Source organism: Bactrocera tryoni, chromosome 1 (genome assembly GCF_016617805.1).
Source record: "Bactrocera tryoni isolate S06 chromosome 1, CSIRO_BtryS06_freeze2, whole genome shotgun sequence".
Taxonomy (NCBI): domain Eukaryota; kingdom Metazoa; phylum Arthropoda; class Insecta; order Diptera; family Tephritidae; genus Bactrocera; species Bactrocera tryoni.
Genome location: NC_052499.1, coordinates 25,638,980 through 25,659,005, shown reverse-complemented (window position 1 = coordinate 25,659,005; position 20,026 = coordinate 25,638,980). Strand labels below are relative to the sequence as shown.

Here is a 20,026-nt window from a genome sequence, read left to right as displayed (position 1 = left end):
ATAATTTGATAAGCTAATGAAATTTCGTAGCTCCTTTTTCAGCAAAAGCTATTTTCGCTAGTATTGCTCAAACTTTTTGAGTTCCAACTCATGAACAGTAGAACTTTTAGAAATAGTAAAGGATGATACATCTCGAGGTTCCTTACTTTTTTAAAGAAAAAACACAGAAACTTCAATTTTAAAAGGGAATGCTTATTATCATTGGAATGAACATTCTTTGGTATTTCTTTTTTGAGGGCTATCCGTTTAAAATGTTGGCCGCGGCTACGTCTCAGATGGTCCATCCGTAGAGTTCAATTTTCGATGACTCGTTCGAGCATATCGACTAGTAACTGGCGAATGACACGCGTAAAGTTTTGCTCCAAGGCCTGAATCGAGGAGGGATTGTCCGCATAGACTTTAGGCTTTGGATATCCTCACAGGGAAAAGCCTAACAGTAGAGCACACGTTATATTACTACACAAATAGTATAATCCTGTAACTCTTTCCAACCCCGCATGCAGACTTCATGTCCAGTTTTAGACTCAATGAATACCCTTCATATAATTCTCAGACTTTTGCTTTTAGTAGACGAAACTGCTTTCGTTACCTAAAGCGAACCTGTTTCTTTAAAAAAGAATTAAAAAAGATTTTGATCTTTTGAGGGTTATTGACTTACAGCACATTCAGTTTGTCTTCTTCATTTATTGTAGCTCATTTATTTATGCTTCTTCTTCTTCTCGTAGAATTATCAAAATACTTTTATTGTGGCAATAACACTAGCCTCTATTTTATCAAAAAATCACTCACGACCGTGAAAAATGTTCTCCATTTGAATGTGGATTTGACCCTAAATCTTCTTCAGGACTACCTTTTTCCCTTCGATTTTTATACCCTGAACAGGGTATATTAAGTTTGACACGAAGTTTGTAACACCCAGAAGGAATCGCCAGAGACCCTATAAAGTATATATATAAATGATCAGTATGTTGAGCTGAGTCGATTTAGCCATGTCCGTCTGTCTGTCTGTCTGTCTGTCCGTCTGTCCGTCCGTCCGTCTGTATATACATGAACTAGCCCCTCAGTTTTTAAGATATCGTTTTGAAATTTTGCAAACGTCATTTTCTCTCCAAGAAGCTGCTCATTTGTAGGAACGGCCGATATCGGACTACTATAACATATCTGCCATACAAACTGAACGATCGGAATCAAGTACTTGTATGGAAAACTTCCACATTTTACAATATATATTCACGAAATTTGGTATAGATTATGCCAAATTTTAAGGAATTTCTAAACTAATACTCCCTCTCCATCAATCGCAGCATCATCCTTTTTTAATAGTTACCTTCCACTTGTCCGTCATGAAACAGAACTCATTGGCCAATCGTACGTATTTCAAGCTCAAGTAAAACTGAATTTTGAGACTTCTGTCAGTTTGATAGTTTTCCACACATACCTTTTGGAGTTTGGTCAAACTTTGCTTTGCAAATTTTATAAAGCTTTGTTTGCTTTTTTTTCTTAATAACACTGAGTACTTATCTAACAAATTTAAACAAAATCCTCTGTCCAGTTCCCTATTTAGAACCCAACTTTACGATTTTCTCTCTGAAATGTACTACCGTGATCAAATTGAAAGGTGAATTACAAGCATGACCATTTCATTTCCTTCAAAGTAATCCTCTCCCACTGCCGTAAGTGTAGCCAACGAATTTTCCAGCCATCACAGCACTTGGAAAAATCCTCCGTCCTGATGGCCATCAGAGCCTTCTTCGATTCAGCTTTTATATCCTTAATTGAGTCAAAACGCTGTCCTCGGAGTCAGTCAGTTGGCAAGAGTAACCAGCATTTCTTGCATTATTTTAAATTTAAGTGTAAACGGATTTTTGTTAAAGCTCCTGATTTCGAGTAGTCGACATTTGTTAAATAAGTACGTTAAACAAGAGAAGATAATTTCTATCACAAAACAAATTTATAATTTAATTTTCTCCGTTTTTGCTGAGGTAGACACTTTGAGGTAGTAATACGGAAACCTTAAGGCTTTATTTCTGGATCTTACAAGTCAAGATCCTACTTATGCAGAATTGACCTCAACATATCAAACCAATGTCATGTTACTTCGGCATTCATTTAATTTTTAGGACTAATATGGGTTCATTGAAATCTTTTTCGAGCAAACACGATAACACACCACAAAAGAAATTTATACATTGAGTAACAGTAGCCCCAAAGAAACCAACTTTTTGAAAGAGGCCAGGTTATCAAAAACTGCTTGTTACATAAGTAGCTTTTGAGAAGTAGAATAAGGACAGTCTTATTACTTGCTACCCTCTGAGTGTATAATTATTACTCGGTTGTCGTGTGGATGTGTTTAACCAAAGTACTTACGAAGTATTGGGTAATTATCTGATTCATGTAGATATTTGCTTGCAGAGCTTTTTGGTATGAACGAAAAATATTCTAACACTCTTCCTAAGAAGGAAACCAATTTCGCTTAAATAAATTCTCGAAGTAATTCAAAACTTCTGTAAAGTATATATTAAATACGATTACAATTAAATACTAATAAAGCAAGGTCCAAGAGGTCCATAATTCTTATCGCTATAATTTCCTTTCAATCAATTTTGTAAAATTTCGCTGATTTTTTTGTGCTGGCTTCGAAAAGTAACCAGTTTTCTCGAATTAAAATTTGTATTCTACATTTTGTGCAAGTCTTTATTTATATTGTTCCATATTCATTTATTTGTTCAAGCTTTCGATTCGTTAAAATACCGTTTACAACAAATTCTTCAACTCCTCTGCCCTGCCGCCATTCGCTTTCGTTCTGCGTTATTGTCTTTTATTTCGCTTAAGCTCAGCTGAAGCATTTTTTAATTAAAAACTTTTCGCTTGCTGCCCGTGTTGTTGCAATTGCTACCAGCTTTGATTTTGCTGCTCCCGAGTTGCTTGTACCGTTACTGATGTACATATGTTGGCATATGCTTCCCAACTAAAAACCACAACCACATGCCCAACAACCGTCCCGCAGGTGCATGCTTCCCTGCATCCTTCGTGGTTTTTGCCTTTTTTATTCTTTCACTTTTGGTTTTTATCATGTTTTCCATAAAGTTTATAATACCTTGCATATTTTATCTGCTTTGTTGGCATTTATCCCACCTAATTGACGGTGTTATTTTCTTTCCCGTTCGCCACCTTTTTCCTGTAGCCCTTCCTACTCAATCAATGCGCGCTCCTGTACTTGCTTTTCATTAGCTTAAACAATTTTATGACTTTTTCCGATTAACTTTCCATTTTGTATTCGACATTTATGTAGAGTTCAGTTTAAATACAGCAAACAACATAAGAAAACTTTTTTTAAAGAAGCTTGAAGTAAGCAAGAAATGAGTATTCGTCAAGGAACTACAACTACAGCTACCACTAGATATGCTTCATTTTGCAGTAACTCCAACGATGATCAAGATTTGGAAAGACGTCAAAAGTTCATAGCTTAATGCGGTTGTAATGCGGAAACAAAGGTCGTAATAATTTTAAGAAAATATTTATTAGAGATTGACCAATGCAAATCTTTTTGAAAACCTAGGAGGCCCAGATAGATTGCAGCGACAGAAATGATTTCCCGCTGTTGTTGTTGTTTTAACGGTTGAATGGTAAGGATTAGATGAGTTGTCATCGATGTCATCCAACGGTAGGCCCAGGAAATGTACTGTTTCGACGGGGTTGGATCAAAGTGAGAAGGCTGTCAGAAGTGTAGGGTTAGCAGGGCATGCAAAGAAGTGTCTAGTGTCATACGAGGACTCGTTGCACGCTGAATACTTGTTTGATATGTTAGAGTCTATTCTGGATAAGTAGAAGTAAACGAAGCTGCGCAAGGGTCACTCTCGTTTCTTGCGACAACTCGAGATCTTCGCCTGCATTGGATGGTGGTTTGACTCCAAGTACGCCTTTCACTGAGAGGGTGTCGGATTCAGGTGTTATTGGCTCCACTTTGAATGGCGGTCAGTGCATGTCTGAATTTTCTTGCGTTCAAAGTCTGGTCGACGTATTGTTTTATGTCGTTGTGGCTTAAGAAGGACCTCTTGATGCTCCTAGGAGGTCCCGCTCCAAGCAGGTGACTGCAGAGATGATTTCTGCGACAGCACCCCAGCAGAAACTGCCATCCAAAATAGTCTCACTATCTAAAATAGTCTGCACCTATGCTAAATAATTGACTTTTCACAATTTCATAACCATTCAGGGATTATTCAATATGCTTCAAAGTTACAAATAATTTTGGAAAGAAGATAACTCAATAGTCTCCCAACTCCTTTCTTGTCTGGCCTTCGTCAAAACTTCTACTTCAAATTTATACAGAGTTCCATAATCGGTATAAAAGATATAGACAGCTACACTTATACTTCCACTCTCTCCGTTCATCGCATCTCCTCTTTTTGGAGCGTTATGTCTGATATTCTGGACTGTAGACTGTAGTCTGTAGACTTTAGGCAATTGCTGAGTTGGATAGTAAGGTATTTCTGAATTCTAGTAGTTCTCAGTTTCGTACTTTTAGAATAAGAGACTTATGGCCTATCTGGTCTTAACCAATCATAATTTTCCGATAATCTGGAAGAATCTAAAAACTTCTAATATCCGTGAACCTTTCTCTAAAAGCATATTAATTCTTACAATATTAATGGAAATATCTGTCACTGTCTGTAAAATTGTTGACACTTCTTAACCAAAAGATCTAAAAAATGTCTCTGGCACATGCAACATACAAATGGACTGCCAAATAAAAATGGAATAAAAGCAAAATGGCATAGACCCACTGCGGTAAGTGACCAAAACTAGGCAAAGAACCAAACTATGAACTAGCCAACAATAGCAAGAAAATCAAAAACAAATGCGTCGCTTTGGATTCGCAAAGCAGTGAGCAGCGACAGCGATAACAAGCGTGGCGCCACGCGTGCCGAGTTGCCCAAAGCGCTTATCATTGCTTCCACCAGGCTGCTTTCGCTGTGCGTTGCTGTTTCAAAAGTTTTACACTTTTTCCAGTTTCACTCGAAATTTTCAAACTTTCTTTTTCGCATTTTCAAAGCGTGTGTGCTTGCCACTTCGCTGCACTGTCAGCTTGTTGCAGCTGTTGCAACTCTTCGTGTTACCCCTTTATGCGCTACGCCAAATTTGTTGCCCATTTTTGCGCATTCACACTTTGAATTTTTTCCTTTGCGCCGCTCTTTGACGTTTTTTCGTTCGTTCGGCGTGCAACACGGTGGCACAAACTGTTTAAAGGAAGTGTGGACAAAGTGCTGACATAGGCTACATTGTAGCAAGATGACAGTTTTTCATTTGGGCACGAAAATGTTGCAAAGCATTAGCGTGGGTCGCGCTTTAGAAATCGGTTGGGTAAATGTTTGCATGAGCCAGAGTGTATAAGATACACTTTTGTTTGAAAAATCCTTGAGTTTTCTTATATCTCTAGGTTTCACTATATCATATTACATATGTATGTATATGTAGCATACAATTTTCAGCTTCCTTTATCAGATATAACCACTATGTAACCAATATATAACCAATAAATAACAATTTTATAACCAAAACTCAAACTTTCTTTCAATATGAGTGGTTTCTACTATATCGTTTTTCCTTTTCGGTCTAATGAAATGTAGCCTTCTCAGTAAGAAAATTCCATTTGGTATTTTAATGGACAAACTCTGCTAAATTAAATGACATCGGGTTTACGTTTTTGTGGCTCTCTGAATTCAACGAGACTAATGTTCATAGTGAACTGCGGCCTGAACATATCTGAGTAAATATGTCGCTCATGAGCGAATATGTATTCACATATTTACACATATCCACTTAGCCATCTCAACTCACACTTTCTCTTTACACCAAAGCTTTAGTTGCTTACAGCACTGCCGCGTCAGTCGCCCTGTCGCTTAAGGACACCGTTGTCCCTTTTCTCCAAATCCCAGCTGCTAAGGCCGTGCCAACTTTTTTTTTTGCTGTCGTCGACAATGTCCAACGCTCCTTCGTGCTTTGCTTTGTTTGCCATTTCCTTTTTCACTTGCTCGCATAGATTTCAGCCAACCACTTCCACACACACACACACACACATGTATTTAGATTTGTCGTAGCATACGAGCATAACTGTGCCAGTGTGTGCCTGCTTTTTGTGCTGATTTTGCCACTCAACACCTGCTGAGCGCGCATGCATAAGTAAACACACCTTAGCACACATGCACATGTGCACCCTCACACCCACACACACACTTATGGTTGCATACATGTTGCTTGCGCCAGCTTTTGCCAGCCCACCTTTGATTGTTATAAAGTGTTTTGTTTGCTCAGCGGTGCACAAGCCATATGCATTCGCTCCCCTCTCCTGTCCTATTATGATGAGCTTTAATGCGGTTTTAGCTTGAGCTGCCATAATTTAAACTGAAGCACGTTCATTTATAAGTCGCCTGGCAGATCGAGTTATTTAACTAAAACTAACCTAATTACTTATCATTTTAAGAAAAAGCTGTTTTGACGATCGTTTGACCCTCGTAATTTGTGTTTTTCTTCAATAGTTGATTGTCTAATAATGAAAAAATTCCTAGAAGATGATGCAAGCTCCTCAAGGCAGCTGATATTTGTCAAATTTAGTAGCCTCTAAATACACTACTTTTTTCCTACAGGTGTAGACAGTTATAGACGTAACTGTCTCTTGAAGGAAACTTTGACCTTAGTGATAAACTCTGTGAATTCCTTTTATTCAGGCCTCCTTTACTAAATATTAAAAATTAATTAAAAGTAAAATGTTGATTAGAATTGGCTGGTGCTGTTTCTACCTAACACGATGGTCAATTTCCAGTGGTCATTTGTCGTAGAACAAACTAACTATTAAAAACTTTTTGGTGAAATCAGAGTTCTCAAAGTATTAAATGATATCAAAATAGGTCCGAAAGGTGCAATTTTTCTCCATTTTTGCTGGCAATTCCTTAACTTTTGTCACTCCTCCAGAGTGTCGGTTCGCTCTTACTTTAAACCATATTTGCTCGCTATTTTATTGTGCCAAGCATCTCCTTAGCTCTGTCACTAGCAAAAGCAAAGGTTATCGCCATCTTGCTACTCAAATGTTTTGTTTTCGTGCGCCATGTGGCACTTCACTTTGTGAGCTGCATCCAACTTAGTATATTATATTGTTGTTGTGCATCGCCTTTTCGCCGGCTTGTTGTTAGGTATGTGTGCTGTCTTTTACAGCTCTGTGACTTTTACTTTTTCCTCCGACGCCTTTCTGCTTGTCTTCTTCGCTCGCCATTAAAAGCCATAATTGTTACTCATACGCCATGCAGGCCCCGCAATTGCCACGGTAGTTGTACATGTGCATTTAGGCATTTTAGCACCTTCCAACAATTTTCATTTTTTCCTCTCATTCTCCATTTTGCTGTCCCCATTGCCGTTGTCTCTGTTTTTGATAAAGTGCCACACTTGACCGAAAGTTCAATGCATTTTGAAAAGCTGTTGACTCACCAAGCATTTTTGTTTTGCTCATTTCTTCTGTCTTTTCTGCGCGTTTTGAAAGTAGTTGTAAGATTTGTTTGCCGCGTGTGCATTACTGACGTTTATCACCTATTGAATTACTTAAAAGTTAAATAATATAATTAGGAAATTATGAAAAAGGATCAGTTTAGTCGACAAGATGCGAACAATGTAGGTATAATCCTGGAAATGTTGCCACTTTTAAGAACTAAACCATTGAATGAAATAAAAAGTTAATATTGTAAAGAAATGCTCGTTTAGGGAGCATTAATAAAAATAATTTAAAAAACATAGTTTAGAAAGTTGCATTTTATAGAGTTGCCATATTAATTTTTTTTTTAATTTTAAAAATAAATACTAAGCTATTAATACAAACACACATTGTTACTAAATCACTTTATTATTGATTTACAGTGTAACTTGAAATAGAGTTGCCATCTTAACAAAGTTTTTATAAAATAAATGAAGTAAAGTATGGCTAAGAATCGAAGTTTTGCTAAATAAAATTAATCCAATTAACTAAAATAAAAATGTTCAATATTGCCACCTTATTCGACTTTTATACTCTTTGAATAGTTTTGTTCACTTAAAAGTTGTATGTATTACCTTAGGCCAATCGGCTTATGTATATATAAATAATCAGGATACTGAGACGAGTGACTTTCCGTCTTCCTTTCGAAAATATGGGCGTGGTCCCGCCCTCTAATAGGTTTAGTGTACATATCTCTCAAACCGTTCAAGCGAAAATAACCAAATAAAGCTAAGTGCCATAAGAAACCCTACCAACAGTGTGAAAATCAATGAAATTGGATCGTAACACCGCTCACTCCCCATTTAACAGTGTTGTTAAAATCGAGTAAAAGCGGGACAAATCGAAAGCTCCAAGTTCCAAAAATATTAAGTTTTACCACCGAGATGGTATTAGACAGCTTCTTAAGTTCCGCCATCCTTTCTATGAAATCACATATCTCGGGACCTGCTTGACCAAATTCAGTGTATGGCATTATTTTAACATTTGTATATTATAGTATGAAAATGGGATAAATCGGACTGCAACCACACCTACTTCTTATATAACATAATTTTAAATTCTTTTAATTATTCCCCTTCCGGTATACAAATCAAAAAGCAATTACACTGTGGAACATTTTTGGGATTATTGTCTGGGAGGTGAGAAATTCCAAGTCAGGGTGATGGTACTAGGTCAGTATAGTAAAACCCTCAAAGGCTTTGGCGTTTTTTATGACCTTTTACATTTTTCCCTTATCTTGATGTTTTTTCGCTTAGTTGTAACATTTTGGCAAAAACGTAGTTTAACATAACTAGCGAACCAATATTATCTATTTTTCCAATCCATTAGACGGTTGTAGCAGCTTTTACACACTATATTTGGTACCCAGTTTTCGTTCACTATAACAAAAGAAAAAATTTAAAAGGTCATAAAAAAAACTGACACATGCGAACGCCAAACCCTTTGAGGGTTTTACCATACTGACCTAGTACCATCACCCTGACTTGGAATTTCTCACCCCCCAGATTAGCTGTTGTACTGTGTTATTATAACGAGATAAAACTTCACACGTACAATTCCTTGGAAATATGCCATTTTTTGGCCAAAACTTCTTCAAATCGAAGCAAACCTGTTAAATCTCCAAGGTACCAAATATACGGAAGCCAGTACCTAAGGTTGACTTTTGTCAGCAAATATCGTTCAGTGTGTGATATATATAATTGAAATTCAAAGAAAATTCTTTTCTGATAATAGTATGACTGTGCCAAAAATTGGTAGAATCGGATCAATACTTTTTTTATCCCTTATTTACCTAATATAAAGAGTTTCGAACTTCCGGGTGACTTTATATCGCATATATCGGCCAATATGTTAGCGATCATAATGAAATTGAGATAACGTGTTTAACTCATAACAGGGTTGCTTTGTGCACGAAAAAGATAAAATTGGGCGAAACCTTGTGAGACTTAAAGAACATCAATTCCGATCGCCGCGAGATAACTTTACTTTTCAAAGCCCCAACTTCTTCTCTTCTGCTTTTGAGAGCTAGTATTTCGAGGTCGAGTTCTAAGGAGAACGAAATTGCCTCTAACTTTAAAGTCATGAATGCACTGGTCGACAGTGGTTTTATTGCCTTAGATATGAAATCAAATTTGGATACATTTGTGAAAATTCCTCAGAATACAGCACACTATAAATGTTTTGGAAGATTCGCTCTCGTTTATTTTTAGATTTTCGATTTCATTTCTCATCACAAATATCAGAAATTATTAAACAAAATATTATTTGCATAAGGCAACTATATTTACGAATAGCCAGGCAGCGCTCCTGGCCTTGTCTTCACCCATGACAAACTCCAGCACAGTACACAACTGCAAGAGAGCACTAAGCGCAATTAAAGACAAGTTCCAACTAGACTTGATCTGGGTTCCCGGCCACAGGAACATTTTCGGTAACGAAAAATCAGACGAGTTGGCAAAGGCAGGAGCTCTCCTCAACGAATCCGGGGCGGAGCTAATACCAAGCCCGCTAAGATCGATCAAAAGAGAGATCAATAGACAATTTCAACCAGTTGCAAACAACAGGTGGAAAAACATTACAAAATGCGTCATAACTAAACAATTATGGCTAACATATGACAGGAAAAGAACCAAAAAAAACCTAGAAAAAGTATCTACAAAGTAACAGCTACCACAACAGGGCACTGGCCATTTGGGGAACATGCGTCCAAAATGGGTATGCCCTACAACGACATCTGCCGAGTCTGCGGAATAACAGGAAACAAGGAAACAATTTTCCACTTTCTCTGCGAATGCCCAGCTCTAGCACAGATCCGACACAAAACATTTGGAATCCAGCAAGCACCAAACCTTGAATAGATTTCCACTAAAAGCATATTAGACATAAGTAGTTTCATCGAAACCTCAAAATGGTTTGAGAGAGAAGGTGAAACGTAATAGCAGATACAGGTGGAGGAGGAGGTTCTACGAATAGTGTATCAAAATGGCACATCAAGTGCTAATTGTGCTCGATAGATAACAGGGCTGCACTCCTACCTACCTACGTACCTATTATTTGCATATAAATATTTACAATATCATTTTAGTTTCGAAAATTTAGCTTGAATCGAAGTAAACTGAGAGACAAATGTTATATGCTATATATTTTTTAAACACCTTTTATGAGCTCTCATTTTATAATTTTCTAGTCAACAGAATCATTTTAAGAATTAGCAGGAAACCGCCATCATTTGACGATCCAAATAAGCTTGACACACTTATTTCCTCACTTTGAGGCCCTAGTGGAACAGCTCTCTCTTTTTCACTCTAATTATCTAAATTATCCGCAAATGTATCCATATTTGCGCTAAAAATCTTAAAACTTGTGTGCATATAAGCAATTTTTTCCTTAGTTGGTGCTTTATGATTGTCTAGAAAAATTTCGATTGTCAACACTAAAGAGTCATCATTTCGACAAAATCTGTATCTTTCATGAATGATTTGAGAACCAATAGAGGACCTTCCACCACAGTATAAATTTAAATTCGCTTTGTTTTGACTTAAATATATTTAAAAAAAACTCGCATACATTAACCATATTCTATGGAAAATTACTCGTCAAAGCTCGGCTCCTCCCAATAAGTTCTACAAAAATCCTGCTTTGATATTTCAAATTTATGTCGCGTGCTTACAATGTCGTTGCATTTTCGTCGCATGTTTCTGTTTCTATTCCCATTTCGATTTTCAAAGGGCATAAATTCAGCAACAACAACAAGCTGCTGTCAGGCGGCGAGCAAAAGCGACTCAACTTAAAGAAGCGACCGAAAATGTTAAATGGGAAAATCCACAAAAATCCCCCGTTTGAAGTGTGCACACCTGCGTTGCGACACAGCGACATGTGCTCCTAAGCATTATTGATGGTGTGCCACAGCGCTGCCGTTATTTGCTGTTGCCTGTTGTTGCTTGATGAAAGTGCCGGTGCAGCTGCTTTGCGCCAAATTGAGGACAAAGTTTGCAATTTTAATGCCAATTCGAATGGAATTTCCCCTCGAATATGAGTGGAAATAAAAACGCGCGACGACTGCGGAGCGGAGGCAAGCAATGTGCGGTATTTCAAAGCATACTTTTACGCGCAACCGAATTTCGACTGCGGTTAATATTTTAAGCAACGCAAAATGACTGCGCGAGGGTGGGAGGGGGCAGCCTCAATGCAATGCTAAGTAGGTCGAACGCCAGCAGGCGCTGCGGCGCACAGGTAAGCGACAACAACACTACAAGCGCGCGGCAGCCAGCGTGTGGAAGAAGCTATTTTGGACAGTTTTCGTATTTCGAGTGTTCAGCTGCTTCATTGCCCGCGTGTCATGACACTTTTCCACTTTTTATACCGTTTTTTATGCGCTCATTTCGGTCTCACACACACACAGATGGGCACACATGTACAGGTGGCTTTCAGCTTTAGTTGGCTTGACGTTGTCAGAGTTTTCGGTGTCAGCTCACAGGCGGACAGTTTGCGCTGGAGAAAGCAAACTCATATATGTGTGTGCGTGTGTCAGTGAGTTGCCGTCGATTACACTGAGTGCCTGAAATTGGAATCATTGAGTTATCTGTCCCCTTTTCTGGTTGTCACCGTTAAAATTGCGGGACATTTATTGATTTTTGCCGTTAATATTTTAACGTGCACTTATAAGAGCATGCGTTGCAGGACATGGCACACGCTTGTTAATTTCAATGCAAACGCGCAGCAATTTGATCACGTCACCATATATTTGTATATGTTTTTTATTTTTTTATAGATACGCCAAAGTTGGGTGTAAATCTTCAAAAGATATTGTTGGCCCGTACCAACAATTATGCCCGATTCGCATTAAGCGCATACGTGCTAAAGCACCGCCTTGCCCACAGACCTGTGTTTCCCTGCGGAACTACCTGAAGGCTTTCCTTCGCAGGCCAGGTATTGTTTAAGTATATAACAGCTCTTTTACATGTAAGTTCTTATGGTGTCATAAGTTGGCAGCTTCTCGGGACTGCACTCTCGATCTTACAGCCATTTCATCTTCTCGCAGCCCTTGCATAATATACGCTATTATTCCATATACAATATCCCATGCTTGATGGGAAGTTAGCACAAAATTTACTACGTCCCTTGAACGTATGAGTAGGGGCTTTCCTAGTTTATCGGAAAGTGTTTGCCTTCCCTTTTGGAAGCGGATACATTCCACCAGTACGAGATCTGCTGTTTCAATATAATTTTCGGAGTACATGCAGAGAGGAGATTCCACTTGCTTGAATTTATGCAAACAGCTTCTGAAGCAGCCGTGGCCAGACAGAAACTGCGTAAGGTAGTAGTTCACCTCCCATGATCCCGCGTAACCCATTCTCTAATATTGGGTATCAGAAAGTGGGTCCACCTTCCCTTCGTTGAGGTATTCCATCTCTCCTGCAATTTCCGGAGGCATTTCTCGTCGATTTTTGCCAGTTCTTGTCTATATTGGTTAGGTGACATGTTAGCCCTCATGACTCGGACTGATGGGCAACGCTCTGCTGCTATGTCTATGGGGAGTCTGCCCGATATAACATGGGCTGCATCATCCGATACTGTTCTGAATGCACAGCAAGTTCTCAATGACGCCAGTCTGTGTACCGAAGTAACTCCTCTCATATCCGAATTATGTCTGATAGCAGATATCCAAATTGGCGCCGCGCACAGAAAGATGGAGCTACTGACACTTGTCAGCAGCTTTCTGAGTAGTTGTCTGGGGACTCGCATATTGGGCATTATTCTTGCTATTGCCGACACAGATCTCGCCGCTTTGATGTGTGTGGCAATTAAGTACTGCCTAAACGAAAGTCTATGATCTAAGATCACTCCAAGATATTTGAGATGTGGGCTTGACTTTATGGTATGCCCAACAATACATATCTCAATTGATTCCACTATTTTTCGACAGCTCATTAAAATCACCTCAGTTCTGTGTGCATCTAGCTATAAGCCAGCTGTCTCGAGCCATTTTTTAACGCTTTCAGTACACTTGTTCGTCGCCCCGTCTAGGGTTTTCACTACTAATACGACCGCAATGTCGTCCGCATATCCTACTATTTTTACTGCCTTTGGCGTTCCAGAGTACAGGGCCGAGAACTGACCCTTGCGGAACACCGCCTGTTACTTTATAAGTTTCAGGCCCACATTCTTTCTCTTATAGTAATACTCTGTTTTTAAAGTAACTTGCCACAATTCGGATAAGGTAGTCCGGGACCTTTAACTCTGCCAGAGCTCTAATGATAAGAGTCCAGTTCGCTAAGCTGAAGGCGTTTTTAATATCCAGGGTAATGACAACACAGTATTGTTTGTCACCCCAACGCCATCTACTCCCTTCCAGTGCTTTTACCGCCCTTTTTGTGACCGCATTTATTGCATCCACTGTGCTTCGTCCTTTCCGGAAACCGAATTGCATTGAATTCAACCCATAATCTTCTTCTGTATATTTCTCGAGCCGCTTACAAATAATTGTTTCGAAAACTTTTCCAACCGTATCAAGCATACATAAGGGCCGATATGACGAGGGTTCTTCTGGAGGTTTATCACCTTTCGGGAGAAGAACGAGGCGTTGACGCTTCCAACATTTGGGAATGATCGCTTCCTTCAAGTTGCTTGTGTATGCATTTTAGAACAACGTTGGCTTTCTTTGGATGATACGCTTAGTTACGAAATTGGGTATTCCGTCTAGGCCGGGTGGTTTGCCCATCTTGATTCTTTTCACAGCATGTTGTATTTCTTCGTGGGACACTTCAGCGATTTCGTCTGGGTTAATGTGAAGAATTGGCAATGGCATAGGTTCGCATCTTGGAAATAAACTATGGAATATTTTACGTAAGATTTCGGGAGATATAGTTGGGGTTCTTGATCTACCTACTCACTGCATTACGATTCGGAGGGCTTTTCCCCAAGGATAACGACCCTTCCTCTGAGATAAGTTGATTAAAGGCATTTCTTTTGCTGTTGGCTATGGCCTTATGTAGTTCTTTCCCTTTTTTCCCGGAAGTTTATAAGGAGTTCCGCGAAATCCCCTCTTCCTCTAGCCCGTTGTTGTCTGCGTCGAAACTTGAGACATTCAGCTCTTAGTTGAGCGATGTCTTCAAACCACCAGTATAGTGGGGCCTTGATTCCTCCGTCTTTTCTTCGTGGCATCGTGGCATCGGCTACCGTTACTAGCGATTTTGTGATGTGTGTTATCTGGTACCGCGTGTTCCCTTGTGGATCCTCTTTTACTTGGCTAATAGCGTATTCGAGCATTTCTGTGTCACAGACTTTTGTTTTCAGCGTCTTATTACGCTTTTAGGTTCGAAAATGCCAGAATTTTGCGTATTTTGTATATTTATATCAAAGATTATAGCCTGGTGGTCACTATGTGTATATTTGTATATGTGTGCCTGAGTGTGAAACACTGAAATTTCAATTCGATGCAAGACCGCAACTCTTTTTTCGCTTACTTTATACGATAATGAAAAGAACTTCTATTGATTTTAAGCCAATACATGGTTTGAGATTTATCTCCTAGCAGGTCTGCATTGTTGCACAATATCGTGAATATTTTCGAGAAGCATTACTTTATTGGGGAGGTACAACTTTCAAACTCAATCAATTGCACAAAGAAGAGTTAAGAAGGTGCTTGATCAATCAGTTGTTACATTTTCATCAGCACCTTTAATCACTGAGTCAAATCTCCTTCGCGGAGACACCTTCAAGTTGACTATATTGCCAACTATTCCTGGAAAATTCTTGAAACATTCGATAACCAAAAAGTATTGGCTATCTTCAGAAGTGAATATCGCATTCAAGGCACTCAACTCCTTTTTATTTCGAAATGATTTCAAGCGCTATACTGGCTTTTTATGCCATTTAACTAATAATATTTATAGTTCATTAGTTTAGAAGAATCGGTCAACAGATTCCTAAAATACATTTAAGTGAATCACGTAAGCAGAATATCTAAATTTTTCTTTTTTTATATAATTTTTTGTGAATTTACAGTAGGATCGAAAATACATGTGTAATTTTTCTTTCACTGGTCTAAAGGGTGTTTTTGTTTTATACAAGAAGAAATAAAATGCAAATAACTTAATGTTATTGCGAGGAGTTTAGCTCTATCATAATATAAGGGTTTGCCATTATGTTTCAAAATTCATCTAAAATAATCGACCGCAGCGGCTGGCTCGAAAAAATTTCAGCCTTGAACCCCTATTTTCGTTCTCTATTTGCTGCAATTGGGGCCATTTGACAACAATAACGAGCCGAATATTCTCTTCCAAAGCGTCTCAGACTTGTCTGCGTAGACAAACGAGATCACATAACCCCACAACAGATAGTCCAGCGTTGTTAAATCATACGATCTTGGAAGCTATGCCAGCAGTCAACGAAGCAAAGTAATGCGCTCACCAAAAATTTCCTTCAATAGATTTTTGATTAGCTGCAACCGAAGTCCACATCATCATCCTCCAATTCAAGCACAATAAAGTCATTAATCGTGACTCTATGGCATTCCAAAATGACTGTAACATAATGACAGGCTTCATTTTTGAATTTATATGGACCAATGATTCCCACTACCCACAGATCATATCGAACATAATAAACATTTTGACGATGTTACGGCGTCTCAACAATGACTTGGGGATTATTATCACTCCAAATACAACAGTTTTGTTCATTAACTTACTCATTCAGCCAAAAGTGTGGTACATCGCTAAACAAAATTTCCTTGTGAAAATCTGGATCGGTGGCTATCTGGTTTTGGGTTCATTTAAATTATTTACGAGTTGGAAGCCCGCATAAAGTGAATGAACACTGCTCCAATTGTTGCGAAGGGACTCAATCGGGTCTTCTTCATTACTCTGCCCCACAATAGCAATATTGTGTTCGGTGTGCACTACAAGGTGCCTCTGAGTATGTGCATTATGCCATAAGGTAAACGTGATGTGAAACCGATCCTTGGTTGCTTGAGTTACCTACTCTGCTGAACCATTATGGCAATCGCATTTTGGACGTAGTCCGCACGGACCGAACCATTATCTTGTGTATAAAGCAAGTGACAGCTTTCAAACAGACCAACTCCGAAGAAAGTATTTCGCCTTTGAAAACCATATGTCTAAACAAACACCCGTTACAAGTCTTATCAAAATACTTGCAGTTAACAATGGATCATCGTCAACGTGTATTATCCTGGTTCTACATCAAGCGAAGCAATTGTTCGGTTTCACATAGCTTACGAATATAATCGAGAAAAATATAATCAGTGAACGTTTTAAATAGGCATTTAAGGACGAAAATGTCAAAACATACGCAAAAAACTATGTTGATAAAAATAAATGTAATTCTAGAGTTATCAATTCCTGGTTTTTGACATATTATTATTATATGTTTGGGGATGTGAAAATCTGTGTAATGTAATGTAATGCGTTATACAGTTCGGGGACCTCATGAGACTCCTTAAAAGAAAGGTGTCTTTAAATTTTTTTTTAAAACTGTCAGTACAAGGCAAACTTGTTAAAATGTTTACTAAATTCATTATTACATTTTGTTGCATAAATTTAGCCTAAATTTCATATCATTAACCACACAAACTTGCCTTTAAGCTCAATATGCAAATATTAGCAACGAAGACACTTAAAACAAACATATGTTACTGATTTGTCTTGTGTTCGAGCAGCTTTTATTTTTATGTAATACAAGCAGATTGCCACAATTTGCATATTTTGCCACACTTCAATCAATTCATGCGAAGTTTGTGTAGTTGAGCCAACACCGCCTGCCATTCGGTTCACTGTGTCGTGTTGTGCTCTTTGCCGCACTTAAGCTTGCAGCATGCTCCATCACCTCTGCGCCTTGCGACCTTTCAACCGTGCACCGTTAAGCATATGAATTGAATTTCTTGCAACATTTCCATATTTTTAGTTTTCCAATTCCTCAACACGCCGTTGCAAGGTAAGCAACTCAACCCGACGCGCGCAACACAATACAACGCCATTGAAACGCAACAACAAATCCAACAAAATAGGAATAAAAAATGTTATGGAATTTGTTGTCACAATTTGTTGCAGTTGTTGTTGCGCAACGCTGCCGTTCTACAAAGAACACCCTTCCATCAACCGCCAGCGCCGCAATTATGAATAACAACAATAGCATTGTGGCTGCGCGCTGTTGCGCCTAAATTTATGCAATATTTTCTGTATTTGTATACCATTTTATTGTATTTTAGTTGTTATATTTTTACATCCCACGCTTTTTATGCCACACTTTACTAACTTTGCAAATGTTTTTCTCTTTTCTTCCTTTGCGCTTGCCATACACACACTCGCCTCGCCTCTGCCAGGATTTACAATCGGAAATTGAAACTCATCGTGTCGTTTATGATCGTCTCGATGGCACCGGCCGCAAACTGCTGGGTTCACTCACCTCGCAAGAAGATGCCGTTATGCTGCAGCGTCGGCTGGATGAAATGAATCAGCGTTGGAATAATCTGAAGTCGAAGAGCATCGCCATCAGGTGAGTACCCGTACCGCTTCCCACCCTAAGTGACGAATACTTTGTGGTGCTAAGTGTCGGCAACGACAATTCTTCATTTGAATTGTGCGACTTTACGTTGTTGTTGTTGTAGTATTAGTGGTAGCGGAAACATAAAGAAATTATGCAAACAAAAAAGGAATTGAATTAAAAGTCGAGTGCGCTGCCACGCCCCGTTGTCGACCTATTGCGGTAGGGTCATAGAACGCGTCGCCTCATTACAATAGACACATCGCTTATGCTTCGTTATGCGCTCGCATATACTCGTGGTGTGAATTGCATTGTCAGCGAGCGAGAAAATATTTTCTGCGCCGCTGACAACTATTTGTTGAGTGCAGTGAACTCTTTCTGAGTTAAAGTTTCAGTTTGAGCGGTAATGAGTAAAGTGATGAGTTGAACAGCCGGAAGTAGAAATAGGAATTCAATAAAGTGTGACATTTTCCACATTATTATTTTCATAATCCAACTGAGGTACGAGATATATTCCTTTCAACTGCTTCCAGCATTTTTCGTAGTACCGGTTTACTATAATATTGTGCTAAATTTGTGTGTCCCTACTAATGTTTGTGTTATCTAATGTTAGCTTAGAAAGCTGGTAGAGTTCATAATAACGCCTAAGGTATGAAGCACTAAGGCTTTATCGTGAAAATATTAGAGGAGAATTTTATTTAAAATTTCTCAAGAGGTCTGTGAAATACGAAAGTCCATCCTACAGTGAGCTGTGGCATGCCCTTGGCTAAATATTGGAACTGATCCATTTGTAAGATTATGATATGCTGACTTATTATTCATTTTTTTAACATTTGTGGTATTGTATTTCATAACCTAGGCTGGCTCTAGGTCCACATAAGAAACTCGTAAATACAAAGAAAGAAGCAGGATTTTGGCAACATTTTAAAGTTTTGGAGTAATATCTTAAACCAGACCTGAAGTAAATTGGAATTTTCTTATTTAAGTATTAGATCTCTCTTATCACATAAAAGTTTACATCTTCTTATTCGATTGAAGTGCAAACTGAAAGTTCATGACCCAAGAATTATTTCCCTATGTTGACGAATATATCCAAAAACAAAGCTTTACTTAGCTGTGATGCGTGGCAAACCTAGTTTCTGGTTCATTTTGATGCGGCGAAAACTTGTAAATAACGCCATAGATATGGAGCTCGTAAAGCAACTGTTTTGTTGAGTTGCGATCAGATTTTTGATAGATTAAAAATTTCACTTCTTCATCATTTATTATTTTTTCCGAAATGTAGACGGAACTTTTATAACACACTAAAGAACTTTCACTTGCTTTTTCTGTTCGTCAAAGTTGTTTAAGGACCCACATCAAGCGTTTAAATGTTGCTCATTCTAGAAGGAACCTCCAAATGAGAGTGAAGAATATCTCTTTATGAGTCTTAATAGTCTCTGTTGTTAAACAAGATACGACTAATAGTTAGTATCGGTATGAGGTTGATGGATACCTTAAAACGCCCGTCCGATGCCTTACCAAACAACTTTACATAATACTATTTTATAAAAGGGCTGATATAAATTTCGGCTCTTGCCGAAGATTAGACTGCGAGATGTTCCAACTTCAACCTTCAAAGCCTAGACAATGGAAAAGAAAATTATAAAGCAATATTTCGCACATATTGATGGAATGTTGCAGATTATGGTTAAAAGTATTGAATTATTCTCGGCCGGACAACTTTGGAAATATTTTATATGTATACTAGGGTATTTTTTTACTATTACTATTAACTTTTTTCAGTCCCGTCATGAAATTTCCTTGGAAATACCCTAAAAAACATTCCCTGAAAATTGTAGACCTTAATATTAACATTAAGAACTGAACCAAGGCATATAAAAATTTTCCATAGATAATACTCTGCTATCGTGATTTTTTATCTTTAAATTCCTACAGATCAGAGGTATTTTATGGCATCGCTTTGACTTTAGACGCATATATCTCAGAATTGTTCACTCT

At 38.3% G+C, this 20,026-nt stretch overlaps 1 protein-coding gene across 4 annotated transcripts in view; it reads left to right on the top strand.

Moving 5' to 3' along the window:
- LOC120766809 (dystrophin, isoforms A/C/F/G/H) overlaps positions 1-20,026 on the top strand; it is a 776,746-nt gene that overhangs the window by 320,773 nt on the left and 435,947 nt on the right. For all 4 annotated transcript variants that reach the window (XM_040092514.1, XM_040092517.1, XM_040092515.1 and 1 more), the window contains one exon: positions 17,865-18,037. In XM_040092514.1, the coding sequence (XP_039948448.1) occupies positions 17,865-18,037 (173 nt within the window). The remainder of the gene's footprint in view (positions 1-17,864; positions 18,038-20,026) is intronic.